This window comes from Macaca fascicularis, chromosome 8 (genome assembly GCF_037993035.2).
Source record: "Macaca fascicularis isolate 582-1 chromosome 8, T2T-MFA8v1.1".
In the NCBI taxonomy this organism is placed as follows: domain Eukaryota; kingdom Metazoa; phylum Chordata; class Mammalia; order Primates; family Cercopithecidae; genus Macaca; species Macaca fascicularis.
In genome coordinates, this window is record NC_088382.1 from 141,628,747 (window position 1) to 141,641,621 (window position 12,875).

A 12,875-nucleotide genomic window follows, 5' to 3' on the forward strand; every position below is an offset into this window, starting at 1 on the left:
CTGACAATGAAAAGCGCTCAGAACAATCTGCAAGTAGAAGAGGAGAAACTGTTATCTTTAAAAGACAGTGTAGCATTCAAATGGGTGGATATCAGACTAGCAGCTTCCAGAAGCTTCTTGAGAATTACCGTCTCCATGCTGCAGACTGAGAATATCCGATGGCTAGCCTAACTTTTACTCACTCAGCTTTCCAAGGGTTGAATAAGCCTCTAATTCTATATATTGGAATACACAAAGTGACTTCCTTTTTTCGGTTGTAATCATGATTATTTGATATTTTCCTAGCATCCTGTACTCTCCATCATACTTTAATAATTTGTGTGATTTTATTGTATATTTTTCCTGTTAAACTGGAAGCTGCACGAGGTGTGTAATATCTATTCAGCAGACTGTCCGTAACACCTAACAGGGTCTCTAATCATTTCCTAGATTTGATGAGTATTGAATGCTAAAGTAGAAAAACAGAAGTAGAAAAGAATGTATGTAAGGACATTATGATCAACAAATTCAAATGTTCATAAAGTGGTTAAGCAGAAAATGGGCTAGGACTAGCTTTTGAATTTAGTGATTTGGGAGACCGTGGAATTTTATTTAAGAGCGCTGTCAGAAGAGTGGTTGGGGTTGGGATTATAATTACAGGAGTTCGGCATAGTCAGTAGTGAAAAATCAGAGCAATTTGTTCAGACTGTACAAATGAATTGGGGGCAGAAAAGTAGATTAGCTAGAGCACTGAGGTAAAGGCAACATCTTTCTGGAGAAGTGATCAGTTATAAAGCAAAATAACAAAATAACAACAGCTGATGGAGATGACAGAACGGACAGTGCTGGAGGAGATACTAATTGAAACAGCAATTGCTTTCAGTCCACAAATTGTAATGCACTGTAAACACCTTTAAACATTGCTTCCCAAACTGTCATCCTAGAACCAGAGTTAGTTGACAGCTTTCACTGTTTGGTGAAAATATTAGAGAGATAAGGGCAATATTAATATTGTCAGTTTTGAGTTAGGATAAATGTACTAAGTTTAGATTATGTACTTCCTTTGTTTGCTGTTACACTGACTTGCTTTCTTAAACTATTCAGTAGTGGTGGTGGTTGTTGCTGTCCTAAATGCCCCTTTTTGAAAAATAAAAATCTGATAACCTTATTTCAGTTCACCCCATCAATCTTACTTTTTAATCTGCTTCACGAAATATAAAAGTCCGAGAACACACTGCTTTATGTATTTAGAAGGAACAAAAAAGACAAACTGTCTTAATTTTTTGACAGTTTTTGAAATCTGAGATAAGTAGAGTTTATAAATGAAAACCAACATAACATTTCTAACAAATAATGGGAGGAAAACAATTTTATTTCAGATGAAGATCGACTTTCTAGAAGAAAAAGCATTGTGGACACCGTATCCATTCAGGTGGATATTTTATCCAACAATGTTCCTTCTGATGATGTGGTAAGTTACTAAAAGTTTATGGTAGAGTACTGTCTTGGTAGACATCATTTAAAAGAATTTTTGCCTTCCACACTTTCAAACAAGAGAAAATACAACTCTAAATTATCCTCAAATCAACTAAACTATTAGTAGAAATTAATCTGATTTAGCTTTGAATTTATTTATAGTTTATTTTACTGAACTCATTTCAGCTGTCTGTAAAGATATATAAACCTAACATTATATGTTACGATGTTGTCAGATTTCACATTATAATTTAGTGTAAAAGATTTTTTTTTTTTTGGTAAGAAACTTTATACAAAGCCTGTCATTAAATTAGTGGGCTGTCTAGATCCTACTTATTTTTAAAAATTTAGGAAATGCAAATTACAGAAATAAATATAACTATACATCCTCATGTGAAGCCAAATGCTCACTACCTTTAAAAAGTTTTAAAAGTTCATCTCTAAGGTAAAATGTTTTAATTATTTTGGATAGTAAGGATGTAGTTTAAGCTGCGTTAGTGAGCTATGTACTCTGTAAGGACTGTGGCTTATTTAAAACATAGATTTCATGCTCTCCTCCCGTTTCGGAAGAGCACAAGAGCGTACCCTCCTGAGTTATAGGGGAAAAAGCAGCCAGTATTCTCTAGGACTTATTCGACACAAACCACCAGAGAATTTTTTCATAGTCAAGTAAAAATGCCAAAATGCCAGCATGTCAAGTCAACCTCCACCTTGTGGTTTATCCATTGTCTGCCTTCTTAAGTATTTATTTCTCATTGGTACAATATGCATAATTAAAAGAATATCCCTATAGGGAAAGGGAAAGGAAGTTATCTGAATTTATGCTTTCTCAAGCCTCCCTCCTACCCCCTTCCAATTCCTATTGATTTATTTGTCTTCAGGTACTAAACCTATTTAGTGGCCAGAGTACAGCCAACTGACTTATGTTTTCTATGCCATTCAACTCCCCATTACATAGAACTTATCAGTTTTATTAAGAAATTATCAGCACGGCATCAAGAGTAGTTGAAGCAGCATTTAGTGTTCATTTTGAAACTCGACGCCTTAAAGCTAAAGTTTCTTACCAATTTAAGGCTTAATAACCACCTTGCCTAAATTCACCTCTTTCTTCAGAGCTATTTAATTTATACACCCCTTACTAGTAAGAACAGTATCTTGCTAGTTCTGTCCTTTTAATGATTATGAATTTGCCACTATTACCTTTCTAGGGAAGAAGTTCATCCAAAGTCTTAGTTTATAAACTTAATTTTGTTAAGAGTACACTATATGTTATTGACTGCTATTTTCACCTTTCTCCTTTTGTTAACTATTCTTATTTTTTTCAAAAATATATGGAGAACACTTGAAACTGTTGGAAAGAGTCAGTCTATTTTGATAAAATCAACTGAAAAAACATTTGCATAAAGACCCAGTGTAGGGGAAAGATTCTTGTCACAAATCTTACATTAAAAGTCCGTTAATATTTTTATTAACTCTTACAAGATCCTGTTGTTTTTCATTTACTATAAGTCCTAAGTCAAATATGCCTCACACCAAGCATCTGAAAAGCTAAGTACAGTTTAGTATCACATTTACTTGAGCACATTTGAGTTTCGGACTCATTTACCATTGTGGAATCTGCTTTTGGATATTAGAGATGTTTGTTCAAATACCAGAAGACAGAATAATACTATCTTCTAGGCTAAAACTAATTAATTACTTTCATACAACAGACAGAAGAAATTCACATCAAATAGATATTTACCAGTTAATGGTGCAGCAAAATATCAAACTATTTTCTTACAATGAATCAGATAAGAAAATTGCTCATAAAAAATAACTTTTTTATTTGATCAAAATTATTTATAGTTTGTATGTATAATCCTAGTTTATCCTCAGATGTATTTGCTTTTGCTTTTTAAGCTTACAATTTAAAAAAAGAGAGAGAGGCAGAAGGTTGTTTAGATGGAGACCATCACAAACTTTTGTTTCCCTAAACTCTAGTCTGGTGAAATACCTGGTCCACTTGAGATGTGCCAGTTCTGACATTTGCAATTCCGACCTTGGCCTACTGAGAATCATTTGGTGAACTTTTTCTAAAAATTGCCATAGATAAAAAGATGTATATTATTATTTCTTCTAAAAATGTGCTCATGGCATAAAATGTATTACTGATACTTTTATCATAAAGCAGTTGATTTTATACCTTTTACATATCTCAAAGCAAGAGGGAGATTTGAGAGACTCAAGGTAAAAGTTATTTTTAGAGAATATAAATTGGTAATTGACTTTAGAGGAATGCTTCCCAATGCATATATATATCTGTATATATATACGCATATATGCATACACATATATACACATGTGTATATGTACGCATATATATGCATATATATACATATATATGCATACACACATTTTTATAACGATACCTAATTTAAATTAACATATTCAAGAAGATATATGACTAAAATAGAACAGAGGCATCTCTGTCTCCCGAGATAAAATTATCAGCTTGACTAATAGAATAAAGCACTATAGGCATGATTTTTTGCTTCCTTATATATGCATAATTGATATGAGTAAAACCTGAAATCATCACACTACTCTTCTCTCTAAAAGCTTATAGTAAGTGCTTGATTATTTAAGGCCATGGGTAGGATGTTATATATATTAAATTTTGAGTATATGTTAAATTTTTTGGTACAAAATTAAGTCACTGGTTGACTGCAAAAGATTGTTGTTTATTCTGGTACAAATAACAGATCTTTGTTTTATATCCATGTACTCCTGTCTTTTTTCCCCAAATACAACTGGAGATACTGTGTGTATGCTAACATCTAGTCAATGTTAGTCACACTGTGGTGCTAGATGCCATCAAATTACTATGATATTTGTGGAAGTGACATAACAACTACTATAATTAGAAAAAGATGAATGGTAGATTTTATGTAGGCCCAAGGGCATTATATAGTCTAGGTTAGTGTTGTAGATCATAGATAAAGCAAAAGTCCTAGATTATAAAGGGAATGTTGAAATTCCTTTAGGATGGTGCCTTTGCACCACTTCTCTATAACTCCAACATAACCAGTTTTTCCTCTAGAGTTGGAATAGATTGTAGTTTGGTAGATCACCAAATAAAGTATGTAGCTTGTATTTACCAGCTATGGTATATAAAAACATGAATCATTAAATGCTAGTATAAAGCAGTTAGTCTTAAAAAAAAAAAAAAAAAAAGATTCACGAAAGGGACAAGTGGGAGATAAGACTGAAGGAACATTATAGAAAGTTGTATACTGGGCTGAGGGCTTTGTATGTAACTTCATAGGAAGTAGGTAAACACCGAAATTTAGTCAGTGTCATTATTAGAAATGTGTTTTCATAAAAAGAATCTCTCAAGTGTGACAAGGCTAAATTAGAAAGAAGAGACTGGAGGTAGAGGCAGTTAGGAGATCCTTGTAATAGTCCACAGTTGATGGAATGAGGATCTAGAGTAGCCAGGCTGGAGGTAACAAAGAGGGACAGGAGGGCAGGAATACTCTACTTTAAAGTAGAATGAATAGGACCAACAAATGACTTGAAGGGATTTAAAGAAAGGAGATGTTAAAAAAAAAAAAAAAGAAAGAAAAAAGGTGGACACTGATGGCGTGAGTTGGGGGCTCTTGATGCTAGGAAGCTGCATCATAATTATCTGAATTAAGGCAAACAGGGACAAAAAGAAGAGTTAATAGGGTAAGGTATTTTACCTCTTATCTGAGATTGACAGGTAGTAAGTAAAAATTATATATATCAAGAATGCTGGCCTTCTGACTTCTCCCATGTTCTTTTTCCTATACTGGAGTTGTATCTCAAAAGTCAGAAGCTCTTAGCTAGTTCTAAGAACAAAAGCAATTTCTTTTTTTCACTGAAGTACTAGAATGCTTATAAGTACAAATAATTGACCAGCCAGAGTCTAATCTTATATGTCTGCTCCAGATATCTAGAACAAAACAACTGAAGATTCCCAAGTTTAATCTGACTTCAACTAGAAATATGAACCCTCAGTAGCAAAACTGAGGGAGTGGAACTCTTGCTGCTTGATTTCCAGCTAAAGCCTTTGTATTACAGAGAAGCTAAGGTGCAGAGAATGAAATCTTTTGCTTTCGTTAGTCTTGCTGCCTTAGACTTAGCAAAAGAAGCTCATGAGCTAAAATTAGGGATGACCAGATTCCCAGGCAAGTACCCATGTATCGTTTCTTAATTTTTATTCAGAGATACTATAGGAACTAGATATATTATTTTTCCTGAAAATGTGCTGATGCCATAAAATGTATTTTTGCCTTTTTTTAAAGCAGTTGTTTTCATACCTTTTTACATATCTCAAAGCAAGAGAGACTTGAAAGACATAAGTTAAAAGGATAGTTTCAGAGATTATAAATTGGTGATTGACTTTAGAGAAATACTTCCCGAAGTAGTGGTTTTTACTTTTCAATCGTTTAAAATCTTAGTTTCACTTTTGATTTGTAAACTGTGTGTGATACCAAAATTATAGAGGCTGTAGAGTACTTAGTTGTTTTTTATCACATGTCTAAAAATGTATTTATATATAATCTCAGCCTTCACTGTCTCAGAGCATCGTTTACTTACAGCACAATGTTCAGTCAGTGAGACTTAAATCTTCCTGTGCCTCACCGAAGTGGAGACTGAGTTCTGTAATTCAAGGTGGTTTTGTTGCCTAGAGTATGTTAATTATTGCAGTCTAATGCTAATCTATAGACTTGTTTTGGGGAACCACTGCAGTAGGCCATTGTTAGAACCAGTGAAAAAGTGGAGATTATTTGGTACTGCAGAGTATAATCACAGCTCAGACCAACACAAAGAAGAAAACAAATCTGAAAAACTTCTTAGATGACTTGTAACTAGGTAAAGGTATTACTTATATTGACCCTTTTTAACTCTCGATTTCACTTATAATCACTTTTCTCTAGGTTAGTAACACTGAAGAAATCACTTTTGAAGCATTGAAGAAAGCAATTGGTGAGATATTTTGCACTTGTTAGTACTACCGATATTTAACTTATCTTTATCTGCTGCTTTTTTTCAATGACAGAATAAGTAGAGGGGACATTACAAAAACAAAACCAAAAACACTTGGGGGCTTCTATAGAAATGTATCATTTATTTAGCTACATGTTTTAGGCTTCAAAATTGTCTTGTCCCATCAGGGTCATATTCCTGAACAAGTAGACACAATTATGGCAGTGATATAAAAGAAGACATTTATTAATTTACTTTCCCACAAACTTTGGCCAGACCATACATCATCATAAGACCAAGAAAATTCCTTCCCAAATTATGGTAAATAAATGGAAAAGGCTACAACAACATGGTTCCAAATGACCCCGTTCGTATTTCAGTTATTCCACTCAGTACCAAGATTCAATTTAGCAAATATTTTATATAGTACCTCATATATGCAAGAACATGTTTATATAAAAGAGTCATCCTTCGGGAAGGACCGCGAAGTAGTTCGACTTGTAGGAAGCTCCCATTCCCTTGCTGTTTTTTGGTAAGAGAGACAAAGGCATTCTATGAAAGGGAATCTTGTGCTGTGTAGTACTAACCCTTAGTTTTTTGTTTTGTTTTGTTTTGTTTTGTTTTGTTTTTGTGCATGTGTTTTCTAGCCTTAAGATATTTCATGGATGTTAGGCCTTTTTATTTTTTTCTTGCAAAAGTAGCCCTGTAAATTGCCCTTAATTTTTGGATGATATATCATTAGCTCTTAATGGTCATTGACTGGGTTCTGTGAAATTATGTATTCCCTTTAATGAGTCTTTATAAATATTTATATAGATACCAGTGGAATGGAAGAACAGGAAAAGGAAAAGAGGCGTCTTGTGATAGAGAAATTTCAGAAAGCACCTTTTGAAGAAATAGCAGCACAGTGTGAATCCAAAGTAAGTGAACAAATGGTGAAGGGATTGTGGGTGGGCTGTTGTTTTGTGGAAACTCTTACTTAGTGATTGGTTGATAAGTTCCAAGCTTTAGTCAGATCAGTAGAACACAGGAAAATATATCTGATAAGGACTGAAAACTCCGAAGGCATATCTATGAGGCCTAAATAATTTCTTTGTGTGATGTAAGCTGATGGAAATGGTGGAACTGGTTTCCCAAATTAAATATTAGTGATTGTTATTCTTTTGATAGTTTTTTTCAGTGGTTTTCATGATTTTGCTGCAGGTATTTTGTTTTATGTGTTTGTTGATTTGTTTTTAACATCAAGACTAGGAAAGGGAGAAAAAGACAACCCTTACATTAAATTCTAATAGGTAAGACAGATCAAACCAAAATGTTAAAGCATTGTGTACTTAATAATTAATCAGCTTTAATAGTCACAATTACACTTTGTCTCTTAAATTACATTGCTATTATTATATATAGATTCTTAGAAAATAATCCGTTCTTAACATTTTTTTCTTTTTTGCAGGCAAATTTGCTTCATGATAGACTTGCTCAAATATTGGAACTCACCATACGGTAAGGGTTTTGTTACCACAGTAGCAATAACACACATACGCAAATAGAAACTGTCGGACCCCTATGAATTTGTGGTTCATTATGTTTAAGTTATGTTAAAGTAATGCTTTGCATTTAGGATTAACGTAAGATCATATAGGTGATCCTTTGCTTAATAGGGATTCTGTTTTTTAGGCAGAGTCTGATACCCTTTCTTGACTAGTTGTCCTCTAGCTTTTTAGCTGCTTTTTTAGATTATTCATTCCTTCCTGATGATCTCATAAGGACATCTGGGTAATTTGAAAGACCCATATTCTAATATTATGCTTAATTAGGAAATTGCTCATGTTGAATCGTTTTGTCCTGCAGAAACTGCATTTTAATATGTCAGCCTCATGGTTCTTTTCAGGGCGGTAATAAGTCTACCTATGCAGATAGCTCATTTGAATTATTGAACTTTCCTTTAGCTTTTTTACATCATATTCATTTCAGTTCTGTTGTGAATTATTGTGCTCTTTGATTATCCTATGTCTGTACATTAGTAAGAAATGTAGCACCTGAAGGAAGGAGAGGCAGTGTGGAAACCTGCTTTCGTGAGAGGCGGCCAGTAGATATGTCTATGCTTCTGGAAATTTTTTCTGTATCTGCCATATCTTTTATATTTTTAGCTTGATTAAGTAAGTCTGTTTTGCTTCAACCCTGTATTATATTAATATTAGATAGGTAAATGCTCTAGGCAACTTGCTTTTTTATTTCAGCCTTTTTTCTGCTTTGATAAGCAAGGACATTTTTGTCATTATATATCTTACTCTAGACATTTCCCTCCCATACCTGCTACACTCTCTAAGTTGAGAATCACTCATTTACAAAATTTAAGAACAGAAAATCACAATAAAATATTCAACATGTGCTAGAAAAGGGGTCCCCAACCCTTAGTCCAGAGACCTGTACTAGCCCATGGCCTGTTAGGAACCAAGCTCCACAGCAGGAGGTGAGCGGCGAGCAAGCGAACATTACTGTCTGAGCTCCGCTTCCTGTCAGATCAATGTGGCATTAGATTCTCATAGGAGCGGGAACCCTATTGTGAACTACTGCTCATGCAGGGGATCCCATTAGATTCCTGATGATCTGAGGTGGAACAGTTTCATCCTGAAATCATCCCCCCAGTCCCCATCCATGGAGAAATTGTCTTCCACAAAACTGGTCCCTGGTGCCAAAAAGGTCGGGGACTATTGTGCTAGACTTAGGATTCAATTAAAATTGCTGGGTATGGGCATTTACTTCTTTGATGACTAAATTTCAAACATTTAGTAGTAAATGTCTGCTGTGTACTTGATCTTATGCTACATGGTTTATATCTGTTATTTCTGCTAATCCTCACCATAGCCCTGAAAGGTAGGTAGACACTATTTTGTTCATTTTTCAGGTGAAGACACCAAGGCTTAGAGAAAAGTAAAATAACTTGCTGAAGGTCATATGGCTAGCGAGTGACAAAGTCAAAATTCAAATCCATAACTGATGTTCTTAAAAGGCATGTTGCTAAAGATCACCATATTACATGTAGTCAAACTAACATAATTATATGAATTTAATATTTTAGAGTAAGTATTATAACTAATTCTGTTTCATTGGTACCACAGCTACTACTAATACTTACATTCATTGAAAAGTTACTACTAATAATTAACATTTTTAAGCACCTGTGTTGTTCTAAGCACTGTGCTAAATGTATTATTTTATTTAATATCTGCAACAGACCCTAACAAACAGATAGTGATTATTCTCATTTTACATGTTTATAAACAGATACATGGAAGTTAGGTAACTTATACAGGGTCACCTATTTAGGAAGCAGTAGCTCTGGAACAGCTTTATGGAGAAACTAAACAGACTTTATAGAAATGTGTCTTCAGAGTTTTCAGGTCCTGTCTGATACATTTCCTCTTGTTAATTTGCCTCACCCTAACCATCAGACAGTGGAAAGAGTTTGTATTCTCCATAAAAGAAGCAGAACACACAATATTATACTTTGCTCCCACTGTTCTTTCATTTACATTTTAACCATACCTGAGTATGGTTAAAAAAAACAAGAAAGGCAAAGAAGCTGTAAAATACAGTGAGAATAAGCAGCCTCACAGATAACCCAGTTATTAGAATTAGTAGAAAAGGCCCTTAGAACACCACACACCCACACCTCCCACCAGACCCCACACACACATGTCAAAGAATTTAAAGGACAAGATACGTATAGTATGGAAAGAAATGTGTGTGACACTGCTTATTCTCATGATACTTTACTGTTTCTTTGCATTATAATTGCAAATTTTAATGTTCCTCTCATAAGAGTACTAAAACATAACCAACAAGAAGACAAAAATGCAGAAAGGATATAAGATTTGAACCATTTCAGTCAATTTAAGTGGCCTTTAGAAAACACTATGCTAGGAAAATACAGAATATAGTTTCTTTTGAAGAGCACATACAACATTCACAAAATAGAAAAATATGGGACTATAACAAATGTAAGTAAATGTCAGGAAACTGACATGTTAAGACATCATGTTGAGTATGTTCTCTTGCCACAAAAAAAAATATGTAATTCATTAACACATATCTAGAAAAATTTCAAATGTCTGGAAATTAAAACACACCCATATCTTAAAGAAGAAATGAAAGGAGGAATTAGAAAACATTTTAAACTGAAAATACCTATCAAAGTTTTGTAAGATGAAGCTAAAATCTTGCTCAGGAGCAATTTTATATCTTTAGATGCTTTTGCTTGCAAAGAAGAGAGATCTGAAAGTAGTGAATTAATTACTTTTGGTAAGACATTAGAGAAAGAAGAACAATGTAAGCTAAACTAGTATATCAGAAGTCAGTGAAACAGAAAATAGGCAATAAGACAACAAGAAATATTAACAAACGTAAAAGTTTGTTCTTTGAAACAGTTGATAAAATTGGTAAACCTCTAGTCAGTGTTAAGGAAGAAAAAGAGAGAAAACACAGATTACCAATATTACAAATAAAAAAGAATTATAATAAAGGAATGTGATAAAACAATTTTATGACAATAAATTCAACAATTTAGATGAAATGGGCAAAAATCATTGAAAGTCAAAACTAACTAAAATTGACTCAAAAAGTAGTAAAACATCCAAATAACCCTCTAACTGTTGAAATAGATTTGAAATTTAAAAGCATCCTACAAGAAAATGCATTTAACTTCACTGCTTACTTTTATCATACATTTAGGTAAGAAATAATACCAGTTTCATATATATTCAGGAAACAAAGGAGGTAGAAACATTTTCTAACTCATGAGGCCAGCATAACTTCAACATAAAATGAGACAAAGATAAAAACCACAATGAGATACCATCTCACACAAGTTAAAATGGTAATCATTAAAAAGTCAGGAAACAACAGGTGCTGGAGAGGATGTGGAGAAATAGGAACACTTTTACACTGTTGGTGAGACTGTAAACTAGTTCAACCATTGTGGAAAACAGTGTGATTCCTCAAGGATCTAGAACTAGAAATACCATTTGACGCAGCCATCCCATTACTGAGTATATACCCAAAGGATTATAAATCATGCTGCTATAAAGACACATGCACACGTGTGTTTATTGCAGCACTGTTCACAATAGCAAAGACTTGGAATCAACCCAAATGTCCATCAGTGACAGACTGGATTAAGAAAATGTGGCACATATACACCATGGACTACTATGCAGCCATAAAAAAGGATGAGTTCGTGTCCTTTGTAGGGACATGGATGCAGCGGGAAACCATCATCCTCAGCAAACTATCGCAAGAACAGAAAACCAAACACCGCATGTTCTCACTCATAGGTGGGAATTGGACAATGAGATCACTTGGACACAGGAAGGGGAACATCACACACTGGGGCCTATTGTGGGGAAGGGGGAGAGGGGAGGGATAGCATCAGGAGATATACCTAATGTAAATGACGAGTTAATGGGTGCAGCACACCAACATGGCACATGTATACATATGTAACAAACCTGCACGTTGTGCACATGTACCCTAGAACATAAAGTATAATAATTTAAAAAAAAAGAAAATTATAGACAAGTACCCCTCTTGAATATAGTCATAGAAATCTTTATCAAAATGTTAGCAAATGTATAAAACTGATGATATGACCTAAATAAATGGGGTTACTATGAGGAAAGCAAGATCAGTTTTACATTAGAAAGTTGATCAGTCAGCAAAATTCACATTAATTAAGAGAGTAAAGTTGCATGATCACACCAGTAGCAGAAAAAAAAAGCATTTCAAAAAGCTCAATGTTCATTTAAGACAAAAATTATCAGAAAATTTGGAATAGAAGGGAACTTAATCTGATAAAGAGTAATAACAAAAAATCTATTGCTGGTGTTATATATAATGGTGAAAGTCTGATGCCTTTCACCTAAAACTGGGTCAAGGATGTCTACTCTCACCATGTCAACATTGTATTGGAAGTCTTAGGTAAGTAAAGTGAAAAAAAGGAAAAATATAAAGATGAGAAAGGAAGAAATGAAACTATCTTTTCACAGATGACATGGTTGTATATGTGGAAAATCTTAAGTAATCAAGACAAAAAAAAAAAAAGAACCCTACTAGAGTTATTACATGAATTAAATGAATTTTAGTAAGGTCACAGGATTCAAGGTATTCAAGGTCAGTATTCAAAATTCAGTTGTATATCTATATGTTAACAACAAACAATTGCAAGAGTAAATTTTTAAACATAGCATTAAAAAAAATTTTAGCCATAATTTAACAGTATGTAAGATTTCTGTTATGAATGTAAAACATGAATGAGAGAAATTAAAGAATACCTAAATGAAGGAGAGATATACCATGTTCATGGACTGAAGGATTAAATATTGTTTATATGCTGTTTCTTTCAAGTTGATCTGTAGCTTCAATAAAAT

The 12,875-nt window shown here is 33.7% G+C and overlaps 1 protein-coding gene across 11 annotated transcripts in view; it reads left to right on the forward strand.

Moving 5' to 3' along the window:
• EFR3A (EFR3 homolog A) overlaps positions 1-12,875 on the forward strand; it is a 102,543-nt gene that overhangs the window by 83,420 nt on the left and 6,248 nt on the right. For all 11 annotated transcript variants that reach the window (XM_073999462.1, XM_073999467.1, XM_073999465.1 and 8 more), the window contains 4 exons: positions 1,359-1,450; positions 6,402-6,450; positions 7,267-7,370; positions 7,901-7,950. In XM_073999462.1, the coding sequence (XP_073855563.1) occupies positions 1,359-1,450; positions 6,402-6,450; positions 7,267-7,370; positions 7,901-7,950 (295 nt within the window). The remainder of the gene's footprint in view (positions 1-1,358; positions 1,451-6,401; positions 6,451-7,266; positions 7,371-7,900; positions 7,951-12,875) is intronic.